Source organism: Oreochromis niloticus, linkage group LG10 (assembly GCF_001858045.2).
Source record: "Oreochromis niloticus isolate F11D_XX linkage group LG10, O_niloticus_UMD_NMBU, whole genome shotgun sequence".
NCBI classification, from domain to species: domain Eukaryota; kingdom Metazoa; phylum Chordata; class Actinopteri; order Cichliformes; family Cichlidae; genus Oreochromis; species Oreochromis niloticus.
Genome location: NC_031975.2, coordinates 33,079,758 through 33,096,844, shown reverse-complemented (window position 1 = coordinate 33,096,844; position 17,087 = coordinate 33,079,758). Strand labels below are relative to the sequence as shown.

General features: G+C 44.4%; 3 protein-coding genes across 4 annotated transcripts; all 3 read left to right on the top strand.

Annotated features, from left to right (window-relative positions):
- The first annotated feature begins 10,422 nt into the window (after positions 1 to 10,422).
- Positions 10,423 to 13,212, top strand: LOC100692216 (histone H1). Its single transcript, XM_005461779.4, has one exon. The coding sequence runs from the start codon at positions 11,848 to 11,850 to the stop codon at positions 12,442 to 12,444; it is 597 nt and encodes a 198-aa protein (XP_005461836.1). The 5' UTR covers positions 10,423 to 11,847; the 3' UTR covers positions 12,445 to 13,212.
- A 143-nt stretch (positions 13,213 to 13,355) lies between these two features.
- LOC100697295 (histone H3) lies at positions 13,356 to 14,515 on the top strand. Its single transcript, XM_013265238.3, has one exon. The coding sequence runs from the start codon at positions 13,413 to 13,415 to the stop codon at positions 13,821 to 13,823; it is 411 nt and encodes a 136-aa protein (XP_013120692.1). The 5' UTR covers positions 13,356 to 13,412; the 3' UTR covers positions 13,824 to 14,515.
- A 680-nt stretch (positions 14,516 to 15,195) lies between these two features.
- LOC100697024 (histone H2B 1/2) lies at positions 15,196 to 17,085 on the top strand. 2 transcript variants are annotated; one of them, XM_019364055.2, is made up of 3 exons: positions 15,196 to 15,551; positions 15,889 to 15,944; positions 16,588 to 17,085. In XM_019364055.2, the coding sequence occupies exons 1-3, from the start codon at positions 15,245 to 15,247 to the stop codon at positions 16,612 to 16,614; spliced, it is 390 nt and encodes a 129-aa protein (XP_019219600.2). In that variant the 5' UTR covers positions 15,196 to 15,244; the 3' UTR covers positions 16,615 to 17,085. The 2 variants fall into 2 exon arrangements, with proteins under 2 accessions (XP_019219600.2, XP_025766640.1); XM_025910855.1 differs by having other exon boundaries at positions 15,196 to 15,944.
- Positions 17,086 to 17,087: the final 2 nt, after the last annotated feature.

The window sequence follows — 17,087 nt, the reverse complement described above, 5'->3', positions numbered from 1 at the left end:
TATTAATTTCATGACAATGGCATGTATGTGTATGTATATAGATGTAAGCGTGTATGTGGAAATATGTGTGTGTATGTATGTACGGATGCATATATGTATATATACATATATGTATGTATGTGCGTGTATGTTTACAGGTGTATGTATAACTTGTACATATCTTTCTTGCGTTAATGTAAATTTGTCTGTTATTGTGTAAATACTTACGCTATTGTGTACTCCACACACGGAGAGATGCCAAACTGCCTTTCACTGTTCTTGTAACAGTGACATTAAAAAGCTATTCTATTCTATTCTAACTATGCAGTTCTGAAACGTAACTTTAACCTCAGCCAAACCGATTTGCTCAGTTGTAAATAAAACAGTGAAGTAAACGTGACCCGACAGACAGAACCTGAGTGAATTAAGTCCAGTGTTTAACCACTGAGAGCTAAAACTCAGGTGAGGTTTCAAAGCTGTGTGCGGTGATTGGACATCAGCCGCTGATAAAGCTGGTTTGCCTATAAAGTGCTCTGTAGGGAAACGAGCTCCAGCAGCTCTGCGCTCGGGAAAAAAAACTATATTTACTTGTGCTGTGCAGAAAAATGTGCCGACATTGCGTTATATCGAGCACCGGCTGCCCAGTTAAACTGTGACTATCACCAGGTAACGTGGGCGTGTTTCTTGAATTAGCAGCAGGTGTTAAACAGCTGACAGGTGAGGAGGAGGATGCGTGCAGGTAAACTGAGGGCCTGTTGAGCTGATCGCTGGTGTCCTGAGAAACATGTCAGCTCGTTCTTTATGTTACAGAAGCACAGAGACACAAGACCAGGCGGGAAGAGACGATCGTTCGGTCAAAATGAGAATCTGCGAATGCAACATGTGGAACACGGAGAGTGGAATATGTAAACAAACCGGTTAACGTACCCCCCAACACCCCCCACCAAAAAAACCCCAAACAAACAAACACACAAAAAAAACAGTTAAGCTGGAACACGGGGCTGTGAGCTCGGTACACTCTGCATGCTGACTGTTAGCAGAGCGAGTGACATCTCTGAAAACAGCTGAGCACAAACATGTTCTATGTTGACAACCTGACCAGACATGTGAAGATTACGCCACGACATCCGCGGCTAAAACACTGTTAAAAGTGTAGCTGGTGACAGAAAAACGGGGCGTTTTAAAACTTTACACCACCACCATTGCTGCCTGTGATTTGAAATGCAATCTGGGATACCTGGCTGCCCCAAGTCCACACAAGCAATCGATTATCTAGGATCGACCTGTCTTGACTTGCTTTGCACGGCAACCAATCAAATGTTAGAGAAGCTGCAGTGGCAGCGTTAACCCCGCCCACTTAGTTTGATGGGTGAGGCTGACAGATAAAATGATTTCAAGGCGAGATATGAAGGAGACAAAAGTGCCAAAATGAATTAAATAAATACATCATTAAATAATTAATTAAAATTCTCAATAATTATTTAAATGTGTTATTAATTAATTAAATGTGCCAATAATTAATTAATTAAATGTGTTGTAAATATTTATTTAATTAATTATTTCCAATTTTAATTAACATTTAATTAACTATTTAATGGTGTATTTAATTAATTCATTATGTCAGTCCTGGCGTTCCATATGCGGAGACCCTGCCATCTTAATATTATTAGATCTCACAGCCTTCTCATCTCTAGACTGGAACAACACATTGGAATAAAAGGGATTATTTTGGAATGGTTTAAATCCTGCCTATCTAATCGAACCTTCTCTGTTAAACTCAGAGACTCATTATCCCCAAGGACCGTGCTTTCTTGTGGGGTCCTCCAGGGCTCTATCCTTGGCCCGGCCCTTTTTTCAATCTACATGCTTCCGATGGGCTCAATTTTTAAAAAATATGATATCTCGTTCCATTGCTACGCAGATGTCTCTCAGATTTACGTTCCCCTGAGACGAAAATCTGTGAATCCTCTGAAGGGTCTGTTTGATTGTCTGGAAGACGTTAAGGCATGGATGGCGCTAAATTTTCTCAACCTAAATGAGCAGAAAACTGAGGTCATTGTTTTCTGTGCTTGTGACCATCTTGACCTTGGACCTCTACAGATCTACAAAAAATCATCTGCAAGAAATTTAGGAGTGATTTTTGACAGCAATTTGACATTTGAGAAACAGATGACTAACGTAATCAAGACTAGCTTCTTTCATCTTCGCCTCTTTGCAAAAGTTAAGCCTTTTCTCTGCTTCAGAGATTTTGAGAAAGCGATCCATGCATTCATCTCATTTCATCTCGACTTCTGTAATAGCCTCTATTCTGGTATTACCTCTACATTAATTATCCGACTGCAGCTAGTCCAAAACGCTGCAGCACGGCTCCTAACTGGGACATGCAAGCAGGATCACATATCTCCCATACCTGCATCATTGCATTGGCTACCAGTCAGCTTTTGAATTGATTTTAAAATTTTAACACTTGTTTTTAAGACATTACATGGCCAAGCCCCTATATATCTTGCTGATCTCCTAACCCGGTATTCTCCCCCAAGATCCTTGAGGTCTGCAGACCAAATGCTTTTGGTTGTCTCAAGGTCGAGGTTAAAACACAGAGGAGACCGGGCATTTGACGTGACTGCTCCAAAACTATGGAACTCATTGCCCTTGCATATCAGGACCTCTCCAACACTGGAGACTTTCAAAACCCGTCTAAAAACCTACTTTTACTCTCTGGCTTTTAAATCATGATGAGTCTGTTTCTATTGTTCTTTCTGTAACATAGTTAAATAGGGTTGAAGTTACATCCTGCTAAATGGGACATTGGCACCACCAACTGTTGTAAAAGTCACCCTGCAACATTCACAAAGGGCAAGGGATTCTGGGTAATCCTCAGAATAATGGAGGATTCCTGCGAGGTAAGGAATGTGCAGATGTCGTGGGGAAGAAAACTCATATCACTGGTTGTAACAGTAATACAATCTGACACGATTATTTTTGTTGTTTAAACATCATTTGTTGCGGGTCATTTCTCCAGTCCTTGTGTTGAACTGAAGGCACGTTTATGAGAGAGTTCTTTATTGGGAAGACAGGGAAAAAACACGGGAGCATAGTCAGCTAACGCTGTTGCTTTTCCATTTAGGTCTTACGCTGACTGCCCACGACAGTAAACGAAAGCATTCTAACTTGTTGCCTTTTTGTTGTGAATGCAGACCAGAGAGGACACTACACAGAGGTCACATTTCCATGATTCTATTTTCTCTTAATCTATATTCTATTTTATTTGGTATGTCTTCTGCTTCGACTGTGTTATTGTGCAGTACTTTGGTCAACAGGGGTTGTTTTTAAAAGTGCTATATAAATGGATAAACTTGAAACTCAGATGGCACCAATTCTAAGCTCTAAGGTAGCTGAGTGTGACTTTCAGCTGTTTGTGATACACACATGAAGTACACTGTGTACTTTTACTCTTGCAGGTGAACCTGAATGCACACACACACACACACACACACACACACACACACACACACACACACACACACACACACTTTCCATCTGAATTTCCTGAGTAGGACTACACCTCATACACACACCTCTGAACTACAGGCTGTTTGTGCTCGTTTTCATGTGCCAGCCTCTCTTCCTTTTCAAATTCATTCACCTCTCATTAGTACACGGAGGATTGAACTTTCCTGAACACTTATTTTGACCTACATGCAAATCAGTATTACATTAAATATATATTTCATCAAAGTTTACTAGTGTTTATAAATGTTGCATCAGGGTGCATTATATGGTTAAGTACAGACTGAATACTAGAGGAAAAACCCAACAGTCTGAATCCCGTACAGCCAATCATTTTCAGCGACGGGGAGGTAAAACTCCATTTTAACAGGGAGAGACCTCCAACCGAGCCGGGCTCGGGGGAGGGGTCCTCTGCCACATCTGGTCGGGTTTGAGGGGAAAGATAAGAGAACAAAGGGGTCGCAGAGAGAACACAGCCATACATGACAAAATACAAACTGGGAGAGAGTAGAAAATATTATTATATGTAATATTGTCATATAAAAATAAAATGTGTTATTTTTGTTTTTTTGTCCAATAGTTTTAGGTGGAGGGCAGTTACTCATGGGGGTTTTAATGCGTACAGTTGCCTTGTGGTCTTTCTCCGTGCCTCAATCAGCTGATTTATGAAGTTTCATCAGTGCTGTGGTGCCCCCTCCAGGAGCAGGACAGACAGATGTCATTAGTATGCACCACTGCAGTCTCTGTGGTGTATGTCAACAACATGCTTGCACATGAGTGCATGGAGAGAGACAGGCTTTACATGTTTTACCTCTTTAGTAACTTTTGCAACGTTACGGGTTGTATGAACGCTGTGTGTCATGTTAGATAAGCAGCGTAGGTCAGACACCGAGGTCAGTAATTCTTTAATTGGAAATAAGAGCTTTTACATGTCAAAAACACTAAACAGAGACTTTCATGTGTTTCAAAACCAACGCTGACCCTAACGGCTACGGAACAAAATCTTCTGGCATCACATTTATTCAAAACTGTTTTATCCATCTACTGCCATGTCTTTTGACAAGAACATGCACAAAACCATCAAGGTTTATGGCTCTGGCCCTTCTGGCCTGACTGCTTCACACCCCAAACTGATGAGTCGATTGTCACGCGCTGGGTTCCTGAGGCTACGTCCACACGAAGCTGTTTTCGTTTGAAAACACATCGTTTTCTCTGTGTTTTGGCCTCCCGTCCACACTGACACGTTTTGAAAGCGCTCTCGAAAACGAACACATTTCAAAACGCAGCTGCCCCGTCGCAGTGTGGTCACTCGAAAACGCAGACTTTCTAAAACGACGATGCATTTTAGTCATGTGATGCAGTCATGTGACAAATTAAACAAAGACAGCGGAGGGCATTATACAGGAGTTGTTTTGATTGCTCTCAATTTTGACAGCCCTAAAAAATTAATATCAGTCTGTACATGCTCCAGATAGCTTTTCTTCGAATTCTTTAATTCTCACTCGCTTTTGCGCAGGACTGGAACGTAAGCGTTTTGGGCCGTTTCAATGTGGACGCACACCTCTGTGAAAAAGACTGAAAACGATAGTGTGGACGCGGACCGTTTTCAGACGAAAACGCCGTTTTCAAATCTACCCAGGCTAGTGTGGACGTCGTCTCAGAGCAGATTTGATTAATTTTAGCAGTGAAAAACTGTGCTGACAAGCCGAGGCTGAGAGGTGACAAACAAAACGAGTTAGAGGGGTGGCCAGCACCCCCTATGGCCATCCCCCCTTGGTGGAGCCACTGTGTACGACCCCTACAGCACGAGTCCTGGAAAATCATGTTATCTGCGACTCTGTGACAGGCAGTGTTGGTCAAGTTACTTGAAAAAAGTAATCAGTTACTAATTACTGATGACTTCCCCCCAAAAGTAATCCCGTTACTTTACTAATTACTTATTTTCAAAAGTAATTAATTACTTAGTTACTTTTTAAAAACACGATTTACAACCTGAATAGGTGATAAAGCGATAGATCTTTCAGCCCAATTCTACTTTTTCTGCATAATTCATCATACAAAATGTAATCAAATGGAAACGTCTCTTTTTAAAACTTGTTTTATTAGTTTTAATCTTTTAACTTTATGCATCAAGCAAAAATTAAATTATATGCAACATTCTCTGACTGGAAGAAATTTGTTTAACATTTAAACCTATTTTCTGCACATTCCAGCACATAAAATAAAATATATTTTTGTGTTTACACTCACTCTTTCAAATAGATGCAAGTAAAACACAGTAGAAAATAAATAAAATCAAAGACTCAGCAGTCCTGTTGCTCTATTTTCACCTGTAAAGCAGGAGTGGGGTAGGCGGAGGTTTACCCTGGTGCAGGTGTGCTGCAGCGGTCAGTGGAAGAATCCGCGAGTTTCTCTGTGAGTTTCCCGTTACAGTCGTAGCGCACTCGGTGCTTGCTTGGAAGTTTAGGGTTTTTTTGCTGTAAAAAGACGTTTTCTTCCCACGCACAACGGACACTAATGTTTTTGTCACTTTTTATGGAATCAAACTCAAAGTAAGGTCAGTACTTCCACGCTTTAAACGCTGCACGCTCATACTCTCTCCCGCACTCGATATATTATCCATAGGGCTTTGGAGCGTGATGTCACAGGAGGTGGGCCACGCCCCCTTTCGCCATGACAGTAGGCCAGACACAGGATACAGCTTCAGCTATGGTTCGTACGTGTTGTGTTGTCAGTTGCAACGTTAGATTACACGATCGTGAAGGCAAGAAGCTGGATAATGGGCTCTCTTTTCATCATTTTCCATCCTGGAGGCAACGTGAGGGATGCCATGTATCCAAATTTATTAAACAAAGACGTCAGGCTTGCATTGCAGCGGTGAGACGAGCGGATCGAGTTCTATGCAGTTCCAGCTTTTTGTTGGTTTGGTCTCTGCACTTTCTTTCCGGTGAGTTCTAAATTAATTCATATCACTATTAAAAGGCTTTTAGTGTTATTTTCAATGTGCTGAGGTCATAGATAATGAGATAAAACATGCTAATGTGTGATGCTGCAGAACCACGTCATGTCATCATGTCGACTGAGTAGCTTATGATTTAGCATTATTGCAGGCAAACCAGCATATGAAATGGATGTAACAAATCCAGACTGGGCACCAACACTGCTCATGGGCCTCTAAAAACATACTAAATTGCTCTCATTGTACACTAATCCGCACATAACTTCCAGATGAATCACACACCTGTCATTGGAATATTGGTGTACATTTACCTTATGTGTATGCACTAATTTTATCTTACAGGCTTTTGTTATGCAGCTGCAGAGTCTGAAGGTGTGCCGCGTGCAGAAGTAATCGATGAAGACCAACAACAAAATCACAATGTCATGGAGGCAGTGGACAGCAGTTGTGTTGGATAAGTGAGGTTGAGGTACCAGCTGCAAATGTGGACAGTGGCGATCGGACAGACAGCCAGTGGCGTGTCTAGAAAATTTTTGTTGGGGGGGCCAGGTAGGGGCACAGATTTGGAGAAGGGTGGCAGATGTAATTGGCAGATAATGTTAAAAGAAATTCTACCAACCGTTAACCATCATTCAATAACCCTGTAAACCTAATAACTGAATTTGCTTTTGACTCTTATTAGAATGACGTTTTAACCACTACGGTGCAAAGTTTTTAGATACTGCGTTGATGAAGTACAAGAGATACAATCAGTGCTTTGTCAGTGTTTATTCAGCATTCAAGGACAGCAATATTTGCATAGTATTTTTACTGACATATAGTGCACATATGTTTTGGGCACAAACATTTTTGAATATTAAAATACAAACATTTTTAACATACAATTGGCAAATTAGCCAATGCAAAACTTTATCTTCTTTTTTTAATAGGCAGATAATCTTCTCACGAACTGGTGTTTGATTTTGAAACAGGAAAAAGTGGGGAAACAACTGAAAAGACTAACATTTGAATGAAACCTGAAAGCAAGTAAATACTTTCTATGCTGCCTTATGGTAAACTTTGGTAATACTGATGTATAAAGAACAACACTGGCTGATGATGAAATACAGTCAGCTGGCATGGTGACACTGCCAGAGACCGGCCCACCAGGTATTAAAGCCATAAAGCCTTTGAATGAAAACAAACACTGTGGTGACAGTGATGTACACTGTCCTTTGGTATATGTATGATTTCTATACATTTTACATCAGATAAAAACTTTGTTCGCAAGATTCAGATAATTATTTAATAACAGCTAGATATTTTAAATGAGAATAAGTAAGAAAAGTATTTCCTTGTGCCCCCCTTTCCCTGTTAATGCCCTACCTAGCCCCCTGGCATCACTTTGCTAGATCCGCCCCTGCACAGTTACCAGCTGTCAGCTACGTAGAAAAGGATCCTGGTGTTATTTGTCTCTCAGAAACAGTTCATAACTTCCCTTCAACTCATCCATGTCACCTAAAAGGTAAACCTGTTTCTCCATCACCTGTTCAGCTCTGATGATTCAGTAAGGACATCTCCTGGTTTCATCTGCATGTTTCCCTCTCACCACATATCCAAACCGACATCATGACCAGCAGCTTTACAGCTGTGGCTCCAGCAAACATCAGCTGATACTAGAAATTAATATTAAATAAATTCTAACAACAGCTGATCAAGCTTAAACGTGCTGCTGTTGTTTAGCGCGACATCCGGCAGTTTCCTCTTTCTGGCGCAAAGTGGGCGATAAACAAACAAGAGAGAAAAGCCGATCAGCTGATCATTGATCAGTTTCGTGATTGAAGTAGAAACCGGAGAGGGAGGGGGGAGAGAATGAGAGAAGAAGAGGCAGCTGTGCAGCAAAGACACAGAATAACTCCAGCTGTGTCTTTTTCATTGTAGCTGAAGTTCGGGACAAACTGCGTCTCTTCTCAGCTCAATACAAAACCTGTAATATTTTCTCTGAATGAGGGACCATTCCCTTTTTAAGGAGCCGTTGGCAACTCTACAAACTAACCTTATGAATAAAATAAAGTTCACCATCAGTAACATCACAGCATCCGCCCAGCTGTATAGAAACTCCGTCATGCTAGCTAGCACGCAGTACGAGTTATTGTAACTGACTGTAAAAAGTCAGCACAACGAAAATAAACTCCACCTAAACTTGGTTTATATCTGACCCAGATAGACTGCAGGTCATAACTTCTTACCTGAAGTTCAGTTCACCTGACACTCAAACTGGCGGCTGCCTCGGGTCTCTCCTCCTCCTGCCTCCCCTTCCCTCATCCACCTGCTGGCCGCCGTGGAAGCTCCGCCATGCCCGATGGCCAGTCCAGCTATGTTAAACTGTTAATCTTTCGCTGAAAAACTGTTTTCTGTGATGCTGTCTTTCGTGCTTGGCTCTCCTACCTTTGCTAACATGATGCTCATAGCGCAGAAGCCGATGCTGCATTCACTTACACTCGGATATCTGAGCTTCACTGTGAAAACATAATCGTACATTTGATATTTCATTGGATTTTATTGTTTTGGCTTCGGGGTGGCACCTGGGGTGGCCAGTCTGGTTGGGGGGGGGCACCCCAGGCCACCCCGCTGGACACGCCACAGCAGACAGCATCACGGAAGCTAAAGGGCAGACGAAGGATTGTGTGTGCTATGAACAGGGCAGAGCAGAGATAAACACAACACTGCTTGATAAGATTGTTAAGGTTTGCTGTGTTTTGGTGAATATGTGCCCCAGTGTGGTTGTCAAACCAGCGCCAAATGAAACTTTCTCTTGTTGAGTATTCATAAAGCTGTTGTGTTGCATGTGTAGTTCATTGTAAATAATTGTACTTTGTGTGAAGTAGTTTCAATAAAACAGAAAAGAATAGTATACATGTTTTTTTTTTTTATTCTTGATCTTATCACATGTACTTAGCAAGTACATAAAAATGAAATCCAAACTATTTACATGGCAACACACAGCTGGCATCAATCTTGAACCACAAAATGAAACATTACAGGCTATTTAGAGCAGCACATTGTTTGGAGAAGTATTTCCCAACAAGTTCAGGAAGACACACTTTAAGAAAGAAGTCTTGTGCTTGCTTTAAACGTGGTTCCCAGAAATACACATCAGGGAAGATGCGTATGACAGAAGGTCTCTCTGTGTCCACACAACGAGGTCACAGTGGTTGGAGTGCAGTTTCATTCAGTCGTTGTGAGTGCAGTACCTGAAACACACAAAAACCACTTTTAATAAAAAGTCTGTAATGAACCAAGGCTAATATAGATGGGTTGGCTGTACGTGCAAATCAAAAACTGTAACAAGTAAGTTGTTTAGAAAGTTATCAAGTTCAAACCGACTTACCTTTGTCTTAACGACAACATGCGTGGAGGCATAAAGATGGACAAATCTTGCACCCAGCCGTTCGTGAATTGGATGTGGGCCTCCAGGGATTTATAATTCTTAAACTGGTTTGCTGTGTATGCGCTGACTCCACAGACAAGGTATGCGAAGATCGGGATAGGACAAAGGCGGTAGGTCGTCTGGATTTCCACTCCGCTTCCTTATTTCATACGGGTCCACATTACCGATGCACGCAATTTTTTCAAAGTACCGTCTCTTGGCGTCTGGGCGCAATCGGTCGCGATACAGCCCTTTGTCTTTTGCGCTGATTTTGAGCATGTTTCTGGCAGTCCCGATTCCAACACTCCAACACTGTGCGCTTGTTTTGCTTTCTAGCCTACTGACATGGCGCCGCGATCCCACAATGCACTGCGGCGTGACGTCAACTCCAAAGCCCTATTGTTGATCTGCAGACAGCTGTTGTCACGAACGTCGCACTCGCTTACGTCACTGTCATGAGACACTCTCGCAAAAAATCACGGTTTTAGTAATGGAGTAACGCAGCGTTCCTACGGGAAAGTAACGGTAATCTAATTACCATTTTTGCAATAGTAATCCCTTACATTACTCGTTACTTGAAAAAAGTAATCAGATTACAGTAATGCATTACTGCCCATCTCTGGTGACAGATACTGATATTTTCTAAACATCAGTACTAGAAAGTATTTCACCTGCTAAAGTGCATAACCAGTTATTCACTGCTACACCTGTTCTCCAGTCAGCTGCCTCATCTTTACCAGTTCCAGTAATTATAAGGCATAGATGGAAAAAATCTTATAAAATCAAACCAAACTCAGTAATCTAATTTCTGTGTGACGTAAACCTCTTCCTCTTAAGCCCATCTCTGCTGCAGTTATTGCCTTTTTTAATCTAATAAATCATTCATGCATAACATCACCACTTAGAAATGAGACATTGTCTTCTTCCCTGAGACTCAAACCAGGTGACTGTTGTCGCGGGGGAGTAGCAGTGGTTTATAAGGATCATCTGAACTGTGTCCGTTTAATCCTGGTTCTTTTAACTCCTTTGAATTATTAATCTATCGACCTCCCAAATCCTGCAAACATTCCCTGAATGAACTCTAATCTCCTGTCCTCTCATCTGTTATGGTTCATTTTGATAAAATCATCTTGGTAGGTGACTTTAATTTACATATGGATGATGCCTCCAACTACTCTGCCACAGAATTTCTTAAATTGCAAAAGCATTTAGTTTTGTGCAATAATAAAACTCTTTGCACGTCTGATCATAAATGTAAAATAAATAAACTGGTCCTGGGTGCTAAAGTCTCTAAATGCTGTGGGCTCAGCTGCAAACACAGAAACAGTTTCCTGCAGTTTCCAGTCTAACATTGAACACCAGAATGAAACAGCTGATGTGTGATATTACAGATAACAGTATAATATCACCGCAGCCTGTACAGTCAGACTGGATGAAGGGAAGTCTCTCCCAGCGGATCATCTGTGACTCTATATCCGCCCGGTCACCGGCAGCCTGCGTGTGTTTACCGCCACCGAAATCTGCCTCCGTTAGAACCCAACTATCCCCGGCACTGCCGCTGTTTCACCGGGACTCTGTCCCCACAGGTCTTCGCTGACCGGAGCACCGAGATCACATTTCATCCGAACCGCTTTGGGTCACTTTAGGAGCAGAAATGTGGAGAAAGTTCGCTGCGAGCTGCTCCGAGAGGCGGTGTGTCAGAGAGGTTTGAAGCCTCCCGAAATTAACGGAAGAAGTCCCGAAGGACAAAAACAGGATCAGACGGGAGACCGGAGAGTTTTCTCCCCGCTGCCTCGGCCCGGGGGTTTCAAACGTTTATCTGGGGCCGGTTTGAGCTCCGAAACGCGGCGAAGAAAACACAAGAAGAGCCGCGATTGAAGCGGCAGCAGAGCGGAGGGCTGGCTTCACTCTCCATGGTTCTCATGTGCTTGATAAGTCCCGCCTCCTGCGCGAAGCTCAGACATGCTCAGTACGAAGCTCACGCGCAGACATGGCAGAAGAAGCTCCCGCATCTGCACCGGCAAAAGCCCCGGCCAAGGCTCCCAAGAAGAAATCCGCTCCCCGGGCTAAGAAGGAGGGACCCAGCCTCCCTAAGCTCATCGTCGCCTCCGTGACAGAGTCGAAGGAGCGCAAGGGCACGTCGCTAGCGGCCATAAAGAAGTACCTGACCGCCAAAAATGTGGACGTACCCAAGGCCAACAAGCGTATCAACACCGCCGTCGCCAAGCTGGTGGAGAAAGGCATTCTCAGTCAGGTGAAGGGTACCGGGGCTTCCGGTTCCTTCAAGCTTGCTAAGAAAGAACCTAAGGTCGCGAAACCAGCGAAGAAGAAGGCTGCCAAGCCCGCGAAGAAGGCTCCCGCCAAAGCCAAGAAGCCCGCGGTGAAGAAAGTGGCCACCCCGAAGAAGTCTCCGGCCAAGAAGGCTGCGAAGAAAGTGGTGAAGAAGAGCCCGAAGAAGGCTGCTCCCAAGAAGCCCAAGACTGCAGCCAAGAAGCCCAAATCCCCCGCTAAGAAGGCCGCTCCGAAAAAGCCCAAAGCCGCAAAGAAGCCGGCAAAGAAAACTGCGCCAAAGAAGGCCAAGAAGTAAAAACTCCTCCCGCACTGAGTGCATCAAAGGCTCTTTTCAGAGCCACCACAGCCTCCGCTACGAGCTCCTCATTTTGTGTGTGTGTGTGTGTGTGAGAAAGCGAGACTATGCCACGGAGACGCAGGCTGCACACTCAGCTTTACGCTTCATGCTCACCTGTGTCTCCACATGCAGAGTAAGTTATGGAGACTGAGCTGGTTCAGCCCACTGAAGGGGAAAATACATGTTGAATTGTCAGAACATTAGAAACATTCGTATGAGTTTCAGCCTTACGTCAGTAAATACAACCGGATAATTGACTTGGCAGTGATTCATCAACGATACTTTAAGATATGACACCTGAATTATTTCCCAGTCAGTGCTGCAAATATTTCCAGTTTGTTCTGGTGCTGATGACGGGAGCTAATGAGCGCACTGAAGCTGTGGATGACTTTCTTTTCTTGGTTTATTAGCTGCTGTTGTTGACGGTGTACGATATGGGGAGTACGCTACTGATTTTTGTTTCAAGTTAAATTTGAATTAGCCCCGCCCCGATCTCAAAGACCTCTGTAGCCTTCACATCGGCACTGTGCAATAACCCATACTGTACATATATGTAACACTACTTATGTATTTTTATTTTTCCAGATTTGTGTTACAATCTAATATTTTTGAATACTGTTTATATGTGTAAAGTGCTGCTGAAGCTGTGCAGCCCCGCATCTGTGCAGTAGTAGGCGGCGCTGTCTCAGTGAACATCTGTGTGGTAACAATAAAGGCATTCTGTTCTCTCTGTCTCTCTGTCTCGCGCTTCATTTTGAACTTTTGAACATTTTCGTCCAATAGCTGAGCAGCTGCGGTGCGCGCGCTACGAGATCTGGACCAATCAGCGCTGAGCTCCCGCCTGCAGCCCCTGTATAAAGCCGCTGCTCACGCTCAGACTGCATTCTCTCTTTTGCTGTTCACACAGAGGAGACCGACGCTGTAAGATGGCCAGGACCAAGCAGACCGCCCGTAAATCCACCGGAGGAAAAGCTCCCAGGAAGCAGCTCGCCACTAAGGCTGCCCGTAAGAGCGCCCCGGCTACCGGAGGTGTGAAGAAGCCCCACCGTTACAGGCCCGGGACTGTGGCTCTGAGGGAGATCCGCCGCTATCAGAAATCCACCGAGCTGCTGATCCGTAAGCTGCCGTTCCAGCGCCTGGTTAGGGAGATCGCTCAGGACTTCAAGACCGACCTGCGCTTCCAGAGCTCCGCCGTCATGGCTCTGCAGGAGGCTAGCGAGGCTTACCTGGTCGGTCTGTTCGAGGACACCAACCTGTGCGCCATCCACGCCAAGAGGGTTACCATTATGCCCAAAGACATCCAGCTGGCCCGCCGCATCCGCGGAGAGAGGGCTTAAGCTGTTCTGAGACCAGTTTACACCAAACACAACGGCTCTTTTAAGAGCCACATACACGCACTCAGAGCAGCGGTTTACTGCACAGACTCTGCACTACCTGGGCCTCAGCTCAGTGCTGTTTGCAGTCTACTGCTCACTTACAGAGAATGCAGTGTGGGTTAGTTTCAATAATTGTATTAGTACACAGGTATGTCGGGGGGGGGGGATAGTACGATTATGTCACGGAATGAAGTGTAGCGGTGCAGTCCAGGCACAGCGTCACCAGAACCAGCACAGAGCTGCGTTTTAGTGATGATTACAGGACAGGTCAGAGGCTAGCAGCTGGATGAAGGCGTTTTGAGGCAGTTTTCAGTGTGGAGGACAAAGTTTCACTGATCCAGGTCTTAAACCTCATCATCTCCCTAAAAAGCGTTTTTATATGAACACTGAATGAAGTTTGGGGAGAAAAACTAAAGCTCCAGTTCAATATAAAATAAACTGTCCTGAATGGCAGAGATGTGCAATAATAACAGAGCCATGTCTCAGTGTCGGGTCTCGCAGCCTGAATGTGCACTTCATCATTTATAATTGAAATGATCATTGTGACCTGTTTGATCTGCTGCTTGGACGTTTTGCTCCATGTTCATTCATTAAACATTAAACTGCTGAAACTACTGTTAAATAGAAGCAGGCTGGGCAAAGAGCTACCAGAACCTTCTGTCATTTCAGTGATAACTGTGTAAACCGTTTACACGATCAAACTGCAGCTCACAGCTACAGGAGAGCTTTTTAACTCCAGCCGATTGGACCATTTCCCACAACCAGAAACATAAACTACTCTCTTTTCAAACTGCCAACACTTTACTCACTTTTAATCAGTTATTTAATTCACCTTTCAGTCACTTTAATTCTAAAACTGTGTCTATACTGTGTATTTATTTTCTCGCTCTTGTTGCCTGTTTATGCCCTGTCCTTGTCTTCAGCGTCATGCTGCTCTGGTGTATCTTAATTAGCCTTTGGGGATAAATAAAGTCTCTCTGATTCTGACAGCTGCGGTGTTCTGGGCTCTGCAGTCCGCTGTGTGGCTCTCGAAGGACCGTTATTATCAGCCGAGCCTCTCCCGGAGCTTCCTGCGGCCGTCTCGGTCTTTGTGTGACGTAACTCACACAGATGGATAAATGTTTGTCTGCACACTTCCAGCAGTAACACATTTAGATCTGCTCCTCTGTACTCCGGATAAATGTCCCACAGCCCCGTCAGCAGGTGAAATAAAGCACTGCTCTTTTTCTTCGTTGTGCAACTTACCCAGTAAAGACGCGGAGCAACAGCTCGACCAATAGCAGGCGCGGATCGGCACAGCCCAATTTGCATACAGCGGAAATAAAAAGCGCTGCTCTGCGCTCCTGAGCTCATTCTCTGCTGTGAGGTAGCGAAGAAAGAAAATGCCTGAACCCGCCAAGTCCGCGCCCAAGAAGGGCTCCAAGAAAGCCGTGACTAAAACCGCCGGCAAGGGCGGCAAGAAGAAGAGAAAGACCAGGAAGGAGAGCTACGCCATCTACGTGTACAAGGTGCTGAAGCAGGTGCACCCCGACACCGGCATCTCCTCCAAGGCCATGAGCATCATGAACTCGTTCGTCAACGACATCTTCGAGCGCATCGCCGCTGAGGCCTCCCGCCTGGCTCACTACAACAAGCGCTCCACCATCACCTCCAGGGAGATCCAGACCGCCGTGCGCCTGCTGCTGCCCGGTGAGCTGGCAAAGCACGCCGTGTCCGAGGGCACCAAGGCTGTGACCAAATACACCAGCTCAAAGTAAACTGCAGCTCGACTGCACCCACCCAACGGCTCTTTTCAGAGCCACCCACCTCTGCTGAGGAGCACATGTCCTGCTGTTATACTCACTGGTCCTCCTATAAACAAAAACACATGTTTAATATGTGAAGTGAGGCACGTGTACAATAGTTTTAATAAACCGAACAGCACTGAATATGAAAGCGATAACAGCTGTTATCTCTATGGTCATTCATTATATAAACACCCTTCGCCCTCCTCTTTCCTGTGGACCCGCATTTCCGGATACTTCAGCTGCGGAAACGACCAGTTTTCATCTCCAGATGTGGCTGAACAACGCATCATTACAGGTAAGCTATGAGGAGAGTCTCACAGATTGTCCCACCCGTGACTCAAGCTCAGACTTCTAAAGCACCAAAGAGACAAACTTAAAGGGCAGGAAGTTAATGGTAGCTAACTTACATCGCACCTGCAAAAACCCTCTGCAGAGCTTTATTAGTTTGGCTATGTGGGCGTAGTTCACCTGCTTTGTATTATGTCACTTTCGGCACAGGCTGCTGAGGTGTCCAGCTGTGCCCCTCGCCTTATGGTAGCTGGAATAGGCTCCACCCCCTCCGTGAAATGGATGGTATTATGACATACTACACCAACGCTAATCAGTTTTCCTCGTAGAAAATGAGGAGTAAACATAATTCATGCCACAGCAGATGACAGACAGCAGACATGGCTTCCTCCTTAAGTCAGGAAGTTAGCAAGAAGAGAGAACGACAGACAGGTGAGGACACCTGAGAGAGTGAGGGGTGGAGTCTCCAGGTGTACGAAACTCGTACAGCAATGATGCTAACAGTGAGATCATGATCATGTCTGATTCACAGCACATTAAAGGGCCTGAACCATCCATCAGCTGTACAACACATCTGATCTTCAGTGTAAATTCTGCTGTAATCAAATCATTTTATTTTTCTTCTCTTAAACAAACCCCTCCAAAACTAGAGCAGAGGGCTGGTCAGCCACACCTGAGCTCCTTCACACTGCAGGGGGACAGGAAGACAAACCTTCAGCCTTGTGGTGAAGCTCACTGAGCCACGACCCTGCATACTGTCAGTGTTCACTTCAGTCATGGGATACAAGCGGTGGAACAAAGCCCCGCGCAGAGATGGGGAGAGGCGCACGTGCATGCAGTGATGTGTGGAAGGAACGTGAGCGAGGAGAAAAAGCACCTTTACCCAAACTAAAGAACAGAGAGCAGGTACAGGAAACACCTGTATACAAGCTGTAGCTGTTAACTGTGAGCCTAAATATTCCAAACAGGTCACAGACAGGTGCAGACTGCTCGGGCATTCCCATGATGCACTGGGTGTTTCTTCTTCACTCACTATGTGTTAATAGACCTCTCTGCAGTGAGTCATACCTGTTATTAATCTCTCTCATATGGAGTCTATACTTTAATAAGATGAATAACTAACAGATTAATAAACATGAACTTAATTAAA

What these genes read in the sequence shown, in the direction of transcription:
- LOC100692216 (XM_005461779.4), top strand. Translation starts at nt 11,848, where the DNA reads ATGGCAGAAGAAGCTCCCGCATCTGCACCGGCAAAAGCCCCGGCCAAG.
- LOC100697295 (XM_013265238.3), top strand. Translation starts at nt 13,413, where the DNA reads ATGGCCAGGACCAAGCAGACCGCCCGTAAATCCACCGGAGGAAAAGCT.
- LOC100697024 (XM_019364055.2), top strand. Translation starts at nt 15,245, where the DNA reads ATGCCTGAACCCGCCAAGTCCGCGCCCAAGAAGGGCTCCAAGAAAGCC. An exon ending in CGTGCGCCTGCTGCTGCCCG is followed by an intron (nt 15,552 to 15,888) that starts GTGAGCTGGCAA and finishes CGGATACTTCAG; the next exon opens with CTGCGGAAACGACCAGTTTT. An exon ending in TGAACAACGCATCATTACAG is followed by an intron (nt 15,945 to 16,587) that starts GTAAGCTATGAG and finishes CTCCAAAACTAG; the next exon opens with AGCAGAGGGCTGGTCAGCCA.